Source organism: Podarcis erhardii (genome assembly GCF_964252035.2).
Source record: "Podarcis erhardii genome assembly, chromosome: 2".
NCBI classification, from domain to species: domain Eukaryota; kingdom Metazoa; phylum Chordata; class Lepidosauria; order Squamata; family Lacertidae; genus Podarcis; species Podarcis erhardii.
In genome coordinates, this window is record NC_138498.1 from 44,867,296 (window position 1) to 44,881,511 (window position 14,216).

At 44.2% G+C, this 14,216-nt stretch overlaps 1 protein-coding gene and 1 long non-coding RNA gene across 6 annotated transcripts in view; one reads left to right on the plus strand and one right to left on the minus strand.

The window, feature by feature from the left end:
- The window catches only part of CACNA1A (calcium voltage-gated channel subunit alpha1 A), a 257,374-nt gene that overhangs the window by 152,251 nt on the left and 90,907 nt on the right, over positions 1 to 14,216 (plus strand). For all 5 annotated transcript variants that reach the window (XM_081845837.1, XM_081845835.1, XM_081845838.1 and 2 more), the window contains 8 exons: positions 725 to 797; positions 1,670 to 1,787; positions 2,313 to 2,380; positions 3,123 to 3,229; positions 4,180 to 4,989; positions 5,676 to 6,142; positions 7,910 to 8,048; positions 8,632 to 8,761. In XM_081845837.1, coding sequence (XP_081701963.1) covers positions 725 to 797; positions 1,670 to 1,787; positions 2,313 to 2,380; positions 3,123 to 3,229; positions 4,180 to 4,989; positions 5,676 to 6,142; positions 7,910 to 8,048; positions 8,632 to 8,761 — 1,912 coding nt within the window. The remainder of the gene's footprint in view (positions 1 to 724; positions 798 to 1,669; positions 1,788 to 2,312; positions 2,381 to 3,122; positions 3,230 to 4,179; positions 4,990 to 5,675; positions 6,143 to 7,909; positions 8,049 to 8,631; positions 8,762 to 14,216) is intronic.
- LOC309333423 lies at positions 12,027 to 14,121 on the minus strand. The gene is made up of 3 exons (XR_014152510.1): positions 14,020 to 14,121; positions 13,685 to 13,854; positions 12,027 to 12,909 (listed from the first exon to the last, which is right to left on the minus strand). It is a non-coding gene; the product is annotated as an uncharacterized lncRNA (long non-coding RNA).

Consider the following 14,216-nt stretch of genomic DNA (forward strand, 5'->3'; position numbering starts at 1 on the left):
ATCCTGATTTCATAGCCTACTTTGTAGGCAGCGCTTAAACCACAGTTTACTGGTTCACATGTCACAAGAAATTGTGGTTTAACAAGCCAGGCTGTAAGCACTAAAACTCAAGAGGGAATGGGAAAGCGCAGGTACAAAGCTTGTTAGCACTTGCATAATCTATGGTCTATCAGATGAAGATTGTGGTGTCTGAACCCATCCCAGGTCTTGGCCATTGTTCCACTAGGGCATCACACTAACTCATCACAATTCATTTTGGCAATAGGAGCTAGAGTATGCAGATGCTCATGTCTGTAGTAATATAGAAGTATTCCACACATCCATGCATGCACACACACATAGCCAGAATCTCTACAGTCTTTCTAGAAAGCTCCTGCTTTTGATCAGCTTTAGAATGGAGAAATCAAATAGGGAATCAATAAGCTAGGGTTCCTCTCCAGTTTCTTCTAGGGACCCTGATGCTAGATACTCATCTCTGCCCACAGGTACAATGTTTTTGCTAGACCTGGAGAGTCTGTGATGTTTCTCTCTCCACACACACACACACACACACACACACTATCAAGATTCACACAACTGCCCACATTTCTGTGGTATCTGCAGTTCCTTTAGCAGGCAAAGCTAGGATTCGGATGTGAGCTGACTAAGATGGAAAGAGTTGAAGTACCTTAGGATCTGTAACTAACATCTCTGTTTCTGTTGGATTGGTGTTTCTCTTGCTCAGGTTCAATTTTGACGATGGAACCCCTCCGACCAACTTTGACACTTTCCCAGCAGCAATAATGACAGTATTTCAGGTATGCAGGGGGAATGGGAAGGAGGCTGCATTCCCTGTCCTGTTTGTCTTTCTGTCCCTGGAATGAGTCTCATGTAGGATAACCACCTGAGCTGGGATTATGTGCTGATATGTCCAAAAAGTCCACACAGCACCGGTTCTTCTCTTCTCTTAGTTGTCGTAGATTATTATCCACATTAAATTGGATAGTGATGTAGCAACAAAAATGTCACAAAATCTGGCAGCCTGGAGTTGGGGGTGATAGTTGAATTTCAGAGACTTGGGTTGTAGAACTGCTGAATCAGCCCCTTAGGATAGAGGTGCTCATACTTTCAGAAGTGTATTTATTGCCACTCTTTGTGTTCTTTTGATTTTGTATGTGAATTGGAGTAAGCAGGATTATTCTTAGAAATATATCTTGGATAATTGTATGTAGGTTTGCATCATTAGAATATCTTTGTTTTAAACCTGAGAATTCTTGCCACTCTTTTACTTTTTTTTTCTATAAACAAGAAGCAAGTGACCAATTGTTCCTTGCTGCATTTCTTTTAGTTTGTGCCGCTGAATTAATTTGAATATTGCATGTCTTGATTTGTTTAATTGCCTTGAGTTCTGTTGAAAAAGCATTCTAGAAGTCTGGTAGAAAAATACATTTCAAATGGAAGAAACTCTAGTGAAACAAACCATGACAGAGAGCACTATTCCATATCATAACAGAATAAAACACTTACATTAGAAAGTAGTAGATTACATTAAAAACCTTTTCAGAATCTTCTATTTAAGTTCTGACCCTGTTTGATCAATAATGAATTCCCTTTCCAATACTACCATTGACTCAGCTGAGGAATCTATCAATTTCATCTGGAATTTCTAGTTATATATTGCATATTTCAGATCTTGACTGGTGAAGACTGGAACGAAGTAATGTATGATGGTATCCAAGCTCAGGGCGGTGTCGATAAAGGAATGATGTTCTCAGTCTATTTCATTGTACTGACTTTGTTTGGTAACTGTATCCTTTGTTGAGAAATATATAGTTCTTAGATGTTTATGGGACGAGATTATGAACTCTGATTATGAACTACTGGTTATAAAAGCAGGAGGTGTTTGGGAACGAGGATTCTTTGGTGGTTCTTCCATCTTTACTGTTGAATGTGTTACATGGCTGGGGAAATACATTCTCAGTTGAACTTGTTTCCTTCTGTTTAAAATGATGGAGAAATTCCAGTCTGTCAGTACTGGGACCGAGAAATGGTAAAGTCAGTACTTTACATGCTAAAATAAAAGGTCCCCTTTATAAATCTTGAAATTACACTCATTTGGGACACTCCTTCCGAAGGGAGTTGTGGAATAAGATGAACTACTGGTGCTGAAATAGGCATTAGGTTTGGGTGACTAATTCTGTTAACTCTGCAGTCTGGCTAACCATTTTGGGGGAACCCTGCAAGAGAAACCAAGCATTTGACAACTCTTCAGGTAGTCAAGTGAAAATGAAACTAGAACTGCTTTTGGTTTTGCCTTGACTCTCAACATTCAGACACTTTGCTCAATGTATTCTTGGCTATCGCAGTGGATAATCTTGCCAACGCTCAGGAGCTCACCAAGGTGGGATTACTTCTCCACCACTGGGACAAATGGGGCTATGGGGAGACATGCTTATTGAATGTGGTGATTACAAGGCTGGGTTTCCTGTATACTGAAAACAGGATTGTGTAAGTGAATGGCTTCCTTCCCTCTGCTTCATTTTCTGATTGCTGTCAGTCCAAGGGTTGGCACAGGTGATAGTCTAAACCAGTGACTAATTGTATTAAAACCTGGTGCTAGCTGATCCTTCTTCCTACAGATACTTTCAGTTTAACCTTACAGTCGTTTGGAAGAAGCTGCTGTCTGGATGCATCCTAACTCTTGTGTAATTATGCCTAAAATGATATTTTGCATCTCTTTCTTTCATGAACAGGACGCTGTCTCTGTCCTGTTACTGCCAGGGTAGCTAATCAGTGGCCCTCCAGATATTGTGGACTCAAATTCCAATTAGCCTCCCAGCCAGCACAGCCAATGGTTAGGCATGATGGGAGCAGTTAATTCAACATCACCTGGAGGGCCACAAGTTTGCCATCCTTCCTCTGTTGGAATCGCATTTCTGTGATGAAAGAGGCAATTCAGCCCTTTCTGTGATTGGGAAAGGAATCAAAGGACAGTTGCGAAAGCAGCTGTTACGGTTAGCTTAGTGGCACTGGCATTTCCTCATGAACATTAAGTGCCCCCCCCCTCCCATGCTCAGACACATAGATATGGGCACTAAACCTCAGGGCAGTGGCAACTCAACTCTAATGTATGGGCTTCACAGGATGAGCAAGAAGAAGAAGAAGCTGCCAGCCAGAAACTTGCCCTCCAGAAGGCAAAGGAAGTAGCAGAAGTGAGTCCTCTGTCTGCAGCCAACATGTCAATAGCAGCGTAAGTGTTGTCTTGATTTACCTCAGCCCCACATGACCCCTGGGTTTCTGTCTCACAAATGCAAAGCAGGGCAGGCTTACACGTAGCTCTGGATCTCAGTAAAAGGTTCCCACTGGGGGGCAAGTAGGAACAGTTTGGGTCCTGTAAACTGTGAGGAACACTTGCTTATGGAAGGAGAAGTTGGCCCTCACCAGCCCTAGCCTTCTATCAGAAAGTGCTGGCTTCTTGCATGTCCAAAGAGAACACTATAAAGAGAAATGAGGCAGGAATACAAACTGTGACCCAAATTACTCTAGTTTGTGCATCTTCTAATAAGGGTTTTTGCAAGTAAAAGTAGTAGGAGTAAAGTCTGTATGAATAATGAATAGCTGCCTAAGTCCAACCTGACCTTCCAACATTTCCTAGAGAGGAATCAATATGGCATCTGTGGTGGTGATAGAATAGCTAGGGAAGAGTAAATGGCCAAAGCAAGTGCTAGGAAAGATGTTCAGCCACAGTTGCTGTTCTGTTTTAACCTGCCGTTTGCTGAATCAGGAAGAAGAGCTGTAGTGTCAGCAGCTGGGCCAAGTCATGTCTGCACACATCTGGATTAATGTACAACATTATTCCTGTCCATACCAGAAGCAGCATGTAAACCAAATTCTTCTTTGGGCTTCCATGCTGCTTCCAGCATTGCCAACAGCACGTATAAGTGGAGAGTTTTACTCTAGGATCTTTTGCAACTTCACAGTTCTTTGGATTGCATTATGCTCTGCAGGCATAGCCTGACTGCATCTGAAAGGAATGATTAATTGGCTGGATACAGATTGATTTAATAGGAACGCCAGAAAGTCAGAACCAGAGCAGGAAAATTGGCGTCCTTGAGGATGGTGCATGAGATGGTCTTGGTTTAGGCAGGAGTGCTGAAGCTAAGGGTGCATTTCAAGAAACTGTTTCTGTGTTGTCTTCAGGAAAGAGCAGCAAAAGAACCAGAAGGGCGCTAAATCAGTGTGGGAGCAACGGACAAGTGAGATGCGGAAGCAAAACTTGTTGGCAAGCCGGGAGGCACTATACAATGAACTGGACCCTGAGGATCGCTGGAAGGTCACATTTGCCCGCCAAATGCGACCAGATATGAAAACCCACTTAGACCGGCCACTAGTGGTAGATCCTCAGGAGAATCGAAATAACAATACTAACAAGACACGTCCCAGTGAGCCACCCTTGGACCCCCACTTTGGACAACAGCGGCCTGAAGAGTTCCTGAGAAAGCCACCTCGCTACCATGAGCACCCCCGAGACCCCCACATATATGAGCGCCCTGACTCAGGGAGCATGGAGCCACGACGCCCACGGAGCAGCAGCAAGGAAATTGATTTTAACCAGGAAAGTGGATACCATGAGATTGACTATTCTAGCAAGGAGCACAATGCCATCCTTGAGCGTGGTTACCGTGGTGACTGTGACTCACAGCGAATCAAGGCCTTGGACCCCCACCGCCGGCACCGAGGCAGCAAAGAGAGCCGAAGTGGGTCACCTCGTACAGGCGATGGTGACCGGGAGCACCGGCGGCATCGGCCTCACCGCCGGGCACCAGATGAGGGAGGGGGGGAGGAGACAAGCAAAGCTGAGCGCAGGCCACGGCATCGTGAGGGGAGCAGGCCTGCACGCGGTGATGTGGATGGGGAGCAGCCTGATGGAGAAAGGCGCCGACGGCACCGACATACTGCACAGTCCACCTATGAAGCTGATGGAAAGGAGCGACGGCACCGGCGCAGGAAGTAAGTAGGGATAGAAAGGAGACTCCTCAGAAGCAATGGAGCCTGGTTCCCTCATAGCACCCATTCCCTTCAGAACACCAATTTGCCTTTGAATATTACTAGGCTGTTTTGACATCAGTATAGAGTTAGGAACCTCACATTCAGATGCTCATGTTGCTGAAGCAAGACCAGCTCAGAACCCACAAGGTGGTAAAGAATATCTAGTGAGGAAATTATTAGTGACTAGGTCATCTGCCTCTCTGGAAAGAGAGTTTAGATTCTAACCCTTTAGTACATGTGTGGATATGATCAAAATAAGCAAGGCTCTTTTGCTAAACCTGCCGTCCTGCTGGCCTATTGCTGTATTGAGCCAATAGCCATCAGGGAACTTGGTTGAAACTGAACTGGAGGCAGTTAAGATGGAGTAAGATTAATAGCTGAAATGATGGACAATTTGACTAATACAGCTGCATTTTGTGCACATAGGAAGATAGTCTGGCTCTAGAGGGTTAAGGCAATGTCATGTGGGTAATGTTGATGCAGCTTTAGAAGTGGAGAGTGTAGGTAATGCTTGTGCTAGAATGAAGCAATTGTCACGTGAGCAGGCAGTTTCAAACCCCACTTGCTATTGTGCTAGTTGCATTTCAGTGACCCATTGATATAAATATTTCGACCAGTGATCAAACTTTTTCTTTTTAATTATACAGAGAGAACCAAGGCTCTGGCCTTCCACCTGGACTAAACCTATCCACCACACGGCCAATCCAACAGGATATGGGGCGTTTGGAGCCCCCAGTGGCTGAGGATATTGACAACATGAAGAACAATAAGCTGGCAACCAATGAGACCTCAAACCAACATCCCATCAGCCACCCTCAGAATCCTACCAAAGGAGGCAGCCACTCAAATTCCACACCAAGCCACCTGCCCCCAAACCCACCTGTTCCCTTGGACCAACCACTCCCCAACTCTCAGAACTCTACCAGTCGCCGGACCCCCAATAATCCTGGCAATCCATCCAGCCCTGGACCCCCTAAAAACCCAGAGAACAGCCTCATTGTCACTAATCCCACTACCCAGAACAATCCACCCAAAACTGCCAAGAAAACAGAGCACACTGTGGTGGAAATCCCACCCACCTTTCCACCACCAATCAACAACGCTATCATGCAAGGTGAGCACTGAGTGCACTGTGTCTGTAGGGCTAGAGCCAGACAACATGGATATGAGGCAGAAGAATTATAGGCACATGTTTGAGATGCAAGTTGGATGGAATTTCATGAGAGGAAAGGATAGAGAAGGCTTTGTTTTGTTTGTGTGGAAGGCAGGAGGAAGTACCATATTTTTCGCTCTATAGGACGCACTTTTTCTCCTTCAAAAATGAAGGGGAAATGTGTGTGCGTCCTATGCAGCGAAGACGCCATAGCCCCGCAACCCTCTCCCGGCTGGAGAGGTGACGCGCGGCTATGGCAGGAACCTCTATAGCCGTGCGTCACCTCTCCAGCCGGGAGAGCGCGCGCGGGGCTAAAGAAGCCCCCTGCGACCCTCTCCCGGCTGGAGAGGTGACGCGCGGCTATGGCAGGAGCCTCTCCGCTGCGCCTTTCCGCCTCTCCCTGACCTGCTCTTTGGGGCTGGTGGTGGGCTTCCCCCCGCCAGCCCCAAAGAGCAGGTCAAAAGGAACCTGAAGCCTGGAGAGCAAGAGGGGTCGGTGCACACCGACCCCTCTCGCTCTCCAGGCTTCCAAGGTAGCCGTCTGAACGCACCTTAAACGGCACCTTGTTTTAGAGTGGGAAAACAAGAGGGGGAAAATTCTCCCCCTCTCTGCGCAGCGCCACATGCCGCTTCGCTGAAGGGGCGCTGGGCAGAGAGGGGGAGAATTTTTTTTTCTTGTTCTCCCCTCTCTAAAACAAGGTGCGTCCTATGGTGCGAAAAATACGGTAACCATCACAGGCAATAAAAGAGACAAAATGAGTTTGTAGAACACTCACATAATGGTGTTTGTGGTTAGTTCTACCTATTTTCTTGTATTAGTCTACTGGCTGTACCATCAGCTATGTTACTCCAGGTCATGTTTGTGTCTAGCCCAATGGCTATGTAAGTGGACTGATGTTCTGAGTGTGAGTTGGCTCTGTTCCTGTCACAGTTGTACTGACATGCATCTGCATGTGCCTCTTAGCTGCTGGATTTCTGTGTGTCTGTATCTGTTTTCCCTTGGATATCCTGAAGATTTGTTGTCCCTTTCATGCTGAGTGTATATAAACCTGTCAGAGGAAACTAAGACTACAGCAACTGTTACATGATAAGTATGACAAGCCACCATATTCTGAATTGCTGAGGACTTCATTGCACAGAGCAGAATGTACACACTTTACACCTAGGAAAGATCTTTTTAATTTAAATCTGTTGCATCTTTATATATTAAGGGCTTTTAGTTGTAAATTATCTTAAATATTTATGGCATGGTAAATTGAGTAAATAAAAGAATAAAATATTGGGGATACTGCTGGCCTGCTACACATATTGTCCAGGTTGGTGTGTGCTATGGTTCAAGAGGCTTTATCTTTCTGACTGTACTGGAGCATTTCCATACACAAGTTGTCATGCATCTGTCTGAGTCCTGCAAACCTTTGTGCAGACATTTTTGCATCCCAGAATTGGGTGTCAATATCTACTTTGTACACTTCGTGTTTTCTGTAGGCATATGCAGTGTACCAGTAAAAAAACAAAAACAAAACCTGTTTCTATATGTAGAGTATCCAACATCCTGGTCTCCATATTTGTCCTTAACTTGCTCCCCAACTCCCCCCCAAAAACTACCCAACATAAGTTTCTGCATATGCAGAACTGACTGGATCAACTTTTGCTAAAATGGTACTGGGAGGACTGAGAGAGGGAACATATCAAGACTGATCACTTTTATTTTTCTCCACCTATTCACCAGTCAATAAGAATGCCAACCCTGAACCTCTGCCCAAGAAGGAGGAAGAAAAAAAGGAGGAGGAGGAGGAAGATGATGGAGGGGAGGGACCCAAGCCTATGCCACCATACAGCTCTATGTTCATTCTCTCAACCACTAACCCGTAAGTGTTGCTCCATTATGGACTGAAAGGTAGCTGGGAACCTGATACCATAGTTCACAAATGGTTAGAGTGTGTGAAAATTGGATACTTGGCTGGATTATGCCAAGGATTCATTCAGAGGATGAAGGAGGACTGCTTATTTGCAGAGACTGAGTCTTTGGGGTTCTGATTTAGGTTGAATATGTCATTTTTTGTGAACTTGGGCAGAGAATGAGAAGGATCATGCTGGTTGTATTCATGAGACTGATCCACAACTAGACTCAGAGATATTAAGGTTGGCTTATGCACCAGAACCTAATATATATTGGCGCCCTCTCAAAAGTCTCCACTCCTGCTTGTGGAGAACTTAAGTGGCAGTGAAATAGGCATCACTATTTTTCACTGAATTTCTCTGGGGGAGAAAGTGGTCTTTTTCCAGCAATAAAAAAATACAGTGGGAAATTTTCTAAAAAATATATATTCTGAGTAATTCTCACTCAGCTCCAAAATAAATACTTTATCTGATTCAGTAGGAGAAATGTAGCCATTTGCTCAGCACTTGTGATACCCTTCCACAGAATATGCTTTTGCCTATTGGTACTAGGTTTCGGCGGCTCTGTCATTACATTGTCAACCTGCGCTACTTTGAAATCTGCATCCTGATGGTGATTGCCATGAGCAGCATTGCTTTGGCTGCTGAAGATCCTGTGCAGCCAAGTGCTCCCCGTAACAATGTAAGTCCTTCCTGCGTTCCTTTACTTTTATCCGTGAATCTCCATTGCAGCTCCTGCTCTCCTCTGACTTTGAAGATGAATCATAGGATACCAAAATAGATATGGCCAGCTCTGGAAGGCCCACCGTTTAGATGGGGAAGACTATGTCTCTAAGTTAGCCTTGATGGGTACGACTATGGCCTGATCAAAATGTCTCTAGGCAGTGAGACATCTTGCTATAGAAACAAGTATTCTCCTCATCATTGGATGTTGTAGCCATGGTTTGCTACAAAATCGAGTTCACGAGCAGGGAATCTCAAGCTTGGGGCTGAATGTGGTCCTCCAGGCCTCTGTAGTTGGCCTTTAGGACCCTCCCTAGGCCATGCCCACTCTGTAGGCCTCCCCACTCACTGGCTGCACTCCCTCCTCAAATGCTTTTGCCTGGCTGGTATGTGTACTTGAACTGTGGTTCCCCTTTCTTGCCTGAATGGAAGTGTGGGTGATTCCTCACCGTGGTCTAGTTTGATGGGACTGGCCAGGAGCAAAGCTGGACCCCGTAAGGACATTTGGGAGGCTGCTGTACGGGAGTTCCATCAAAAAATAAACCAGGGAGGTCTGGTGGAATAAAAGGAACTCCTGGTCAGTTAGCATAAGTACCTTTCACATCTCTGCTGGTCCAGCCTGCAGCTCTGTCTCTCCTCCTTTAGTAATAGAAATAAAAAATTTATTATTTGTACCCTGCTCATCTGACCGGGTTGCCTACCTACTGTTGCTCCCTTAATTCCACACTTTATATGGGAGTTCTTGGTATGTGTAGAGATGTCAGATGGTCCTCAGCTATATAGCACCTCATACTAGTGTCCTTGTAAGATCCATATTGTATTAGCCTGCTGCATGTTCTGTCTACATCTGGGATTGATGACCAACTAGGAGCTGTGCTGACTGTCCGAGCCTATGATCCAATTGGTATGGTTTTCAGTAGAGCCACATAGAACTCAGTATATGATTGCATGGCTTTGTGATGACTTTACCATGCATTCCAAACTTTGATTGAATATGGATAGAGCCTGGAAGGAAGGATTGGGAACTAGAGCTCAAGATCGTATTGGAACTTAGGTGCATCTTGCTTCTTTTCTGTCCTTCCTGCGCTGTCCAGCTTTCTAACTGATTGAGATAATCTGATAGACAACCATACTAGGGCGACTTACCAGTGTCATGTCAGCTGTCAAATTCATAAACTTCACTGGCCCCAGTGAGTGAAATGTTGGCGATGGGCCTTTGAGAGAGAAACCTGTCAGGGGACTGCCATTGGAACAGGGGAGGGAGGCAGGAGGGCCGTTAGAATACAGAGAGCCTCCAAAACTTCTGAGGAGCAGTTCCTCTTCCAGCAGTGGGAACTGGCCCCTTCCCTCTCTTCTCCAGTGGAGAAGAGAGGGAAGGGGCCAGCCAACTGAGGAAAGGGCTCGAGGATGCTGCTGAGAGCCCCAGCGCCTCACCTCGGGGAGCTGGCCAGGAGGGACGCACGCCACTTCCGTTGCCCAGCTTGCGCAGAGGGGTGAAACGCAAGAAGGGAAGGAAGAGGCTTGGGGTGCTGAAGTTCTTATGTTGGGGGAGAAGCCGGAAGGGGCCACTCCCGTATTCTGCAAGTGACTAACATGGACATGAACTTTGTAGATCTGCACTGTAAATAGATTGCACAATAAAACCTGTAAAAGACAGGTTGGAGTCCTGCCTGGTTACTCATGAGCAACTGACAGGAACCCTTTGTCTTATGTTTTCCAAGACCTTATGGACAGCTTCATACATTAATGATTTTTCTACATGGATATTGCTCTTTGTAGGCAAAATCTTGTATATCCTCATATCAGACAAGGGTTCAGATGTCTATTTCAATGTGTGCATGCAGCCAAATAGACACATGTGAGTTGGTTGCACGTGATGGTGTACAGTTTTTTCTACACTGAGGTGATTTTCATATAGGGAAATTGTCATGCATATAGAAGCCTTATGTCTGGTATTAGCCAGTCCTTTGAGAATATTGTAAAAAATAATATTTGGGGTGGGATTCTTATTAACACTACTGATCTTATAATATTATATGTGAAAAGCAAAAATCCCTCTTGCAGTCTCTGACTTTCTGAGAAAAGCAGCTGGGATTTAAATAGGTTAGGAGGGAGGTGTAGTGGTATAAAGGGAGAGAAAGAGATAAATCACAGCCTGGCTCTGCTACCAGCTTACAGTGCACTTTCTTTTTCAAGAGCTTCGCTGGACAGGTCCCATGAGATATCCCTACGGAAAAATGAGTGAAATAATTAGAGCAGCATCTCCACTAGGGATGGGCAGGAGGGAAGGCCTCTACTGGGCTTCTCTGTTTCATGCAGTAATAAGAAACCTTTGTACTGGGATGAGGATAAAATCAATAGAATACATCCCAATAACCAAAGGACCCCCTCCCCCAGCTTTATGCTAGCTGAACATAAGAATAACCTGGCCCAGGGTGGTCATCCAGCACCAGTGTCATACATCTTAGGATGCTAAAGGAGTTCAGTTTCTGTACATTCTGGTGCAAACTGACCTGATACATACATACCTGATACAGGCCTAATGTGTGGACTGAAACATAATTGTCCTTTAGATTTCACACTTTTCCAAATAGTGCAATGTAGCTCTTGGCTCAATGATGCACCAAAATGCATTACAATGTGCATTTTAGAGTAAAGTACATATAAACATGTAATTTTGACATAAAATAAGTTTTACTCAAAGTAGACCCATTAAAATAAAATAAGCATGACTGTTATGTCTATTAATTTCAGGGGGTCTACTCTTGAGTGAAACTTAGTTGAATACCATACCACTCTATGTATTTAAATACAACTTCTAGTGTGGATTCAAAGATCACTGATTAATGTGGAAACAGGTCAAAAGATGTGTCAACAGATATGGATGAAAACAAACAAAAATTGATATGGACCAGGAAGAGACTGAACTATGTACATTTGGGACTATTAATACCCAGTGGCGTAGCGTGGGTTGTCAGCACCCGGGGCAAGGCAAGTAATTTGCGCCCCCTAACCCATGGATTTGCGCCCCCTAACCCGTGGATTTGCGCCCCCTAACCCTAACCCCCAGATGTTGCGCCCGGTGCGGCCGCCCCCCCCCTGCACCCCCCACGCTACGCCACTGTTAATACCCAGTAAGATAGCATGTAACTGGCAGAAGTGAAGGCCATCTTCACTACCAAAGCAAAGAGTAAAACCTGTTAAAGGTCATGTCAAGGGAGGTATTAACATGATTTGGACATATCTTAATGGTTGAATTTTGTTTTTATTCCCATTTCCTGTGTTTAAAGAGCTGTGAAGTCTGCAACTTCTTGACTACATGGCATCTTCATGCACCCTGGTGATTTCCCCCTTTTCTTTCAGACTGTCTAATGTGGATACCAAAACAATTTTGGCTTATTTTTGTTTGTGGCTCCTATTCTGAAAAGGAATTTTCCTGCACAAAATTGAAAAAAACTTTACATATAGGCAAATATTCAGTGATTTAAAAAACCCTGCTAGTTTAAGATCAGAGTTAAGATGTCCTTGTCCTGTGTTGCTTATGAAGCATATGGCCCTTAATATATTGCTAGAGGACTCATGTCAGTTTGTGGCTTATATCATAGCTAGCAGGATGGGTTAAAGAGTAGCTGAGTGGAAAATCCTCTGATGCACTAGGGGTGAGACTGGTACAGTACTGCTACCAATGACTTGGGGCATTGGGTGTGTAGACCTCTTTCCTATCACCATTACGACGGAAGATTATACCAAAAACAGTAAAGCAAGTTTTGGAAATAACCCAGCCGTTTCATAGATTTTAAAGAGGCAACAAGAAAAGGAACGAGTTGCTTAATTATTTATATTTCAGTGCATATGTAGGCCAGTGCCTCTTCCCCTCTAAAAAAGCTCTCATGGGAATTTACAGAGAATATCAAGTTAGATAAGGGAGCTTACAAATCTTAGTCCACACATATTTTCTGTTGCAAAGTGATATTCAGAGGGTGCAATCTGAAGCAAAGCAGTTGTGTTCTGAAAGAGGGAATTCAATTGCTTCATAAGGCACTACAGGACAGCATGAGGCATCTTTGCTGTTCACAGGAATTCCAAACTCCCCATATGGATTTGGGCCTGAATGATCAAGGAAAAGTCTATGTGGATGGGGAATAAGTTGTAAGCAAGCGCAATTTGTACATCACACAACATCATTCCTGATCATGAGGTTCATCTGTTAAGGCATCAGCCTTAGCTTCCAATTTCCCAGCTTTGCAGAGCTTGAGTCAACATGAGACAGCCCTAACTCTAATCTTAAACCAGCAGGTTTTATGATTTAATTTCACAGGTTTTTAAAAGAAAATGTATTAAAATACTGGAGTCTGCTAAACATGAAAGTAGTTGTTTTGTAACTATTAATTGTTGGATATAATTGGCAATTCTCCATTATGCACTTTCATTCATACTCTGAACTTTACACTGCACTGCAGCCTGTCATGAAGAATGTACAATATTTAGCAAACTGAAATGCAACTCGCAGTGTTACAAAGCTTGGTCTAGAGCCTGACAATTTAAAACTGCTAACCACATGGCATCTTATTTTCAAAGTATAAAGGAAAGAAAATGAAGACTTTAGGTACCATTATGTTCAGTAGGCTATCATAGAAAAATCTGACCTGTGTCTGTCGAACCTACAAACCAATTGACAGGGGCATGCTGCCCTCAGGATAGTCTATGCTCCTGCTCTTTCAGGATCTGTTAAACACGCTCTCTCTCTCTCTCTCTCTCTCTCTCTCTATCTATCTATCTATCTATCTATCTCTATCTCTCTATCTCTCTCCCACCCACACCCATATTTATCTTTAACTGTGCAATGTGTGCAAATGGTTATATTATATACTGAAGTTCTCACCCTGGGCCAGCAGGGGGATACTGTAGATAGTTTTCACTCAGGTCTGCATATGCAAATAAGGAATTGAAAGTGACATTCACTGATAAGATAGTTACAGAAAGTTGTTACTGTTGCTTTGTAGTTGAGCTCTCTATAAGCAGGTTGGCTGAACCCTTCAGTTCAGTTCTGTTCTGGCCTGTGAATAAACAAGAGCTGTCTGAAGAATCACTGTGTCGTCTGATATCTTCACCCACAACTTAACAGGATAGATGTGCCTCTTCTACGTTTAGAAAGATTTGCTGTTCTGAGTGATCTTGCACAGGCTTACAGTATACCTCATTGTTTTACTTCCCTACCTTCTGGCAAACTAACTCCCTAAAGCCTCAGAAATTACCTCCATATTGCTTCAGTTGTCACTTAACTGCCGCCCCTCCCCCACATGAGAACAGCGCTGTACATGCTTGACCTCTGTGGTAAACAGCTTCCATTGGCCTGAAGGGACTTTGTGTGTGTGTGTGTGTGTGTGTGTGTGTATATTACTATTGCTGGCTAT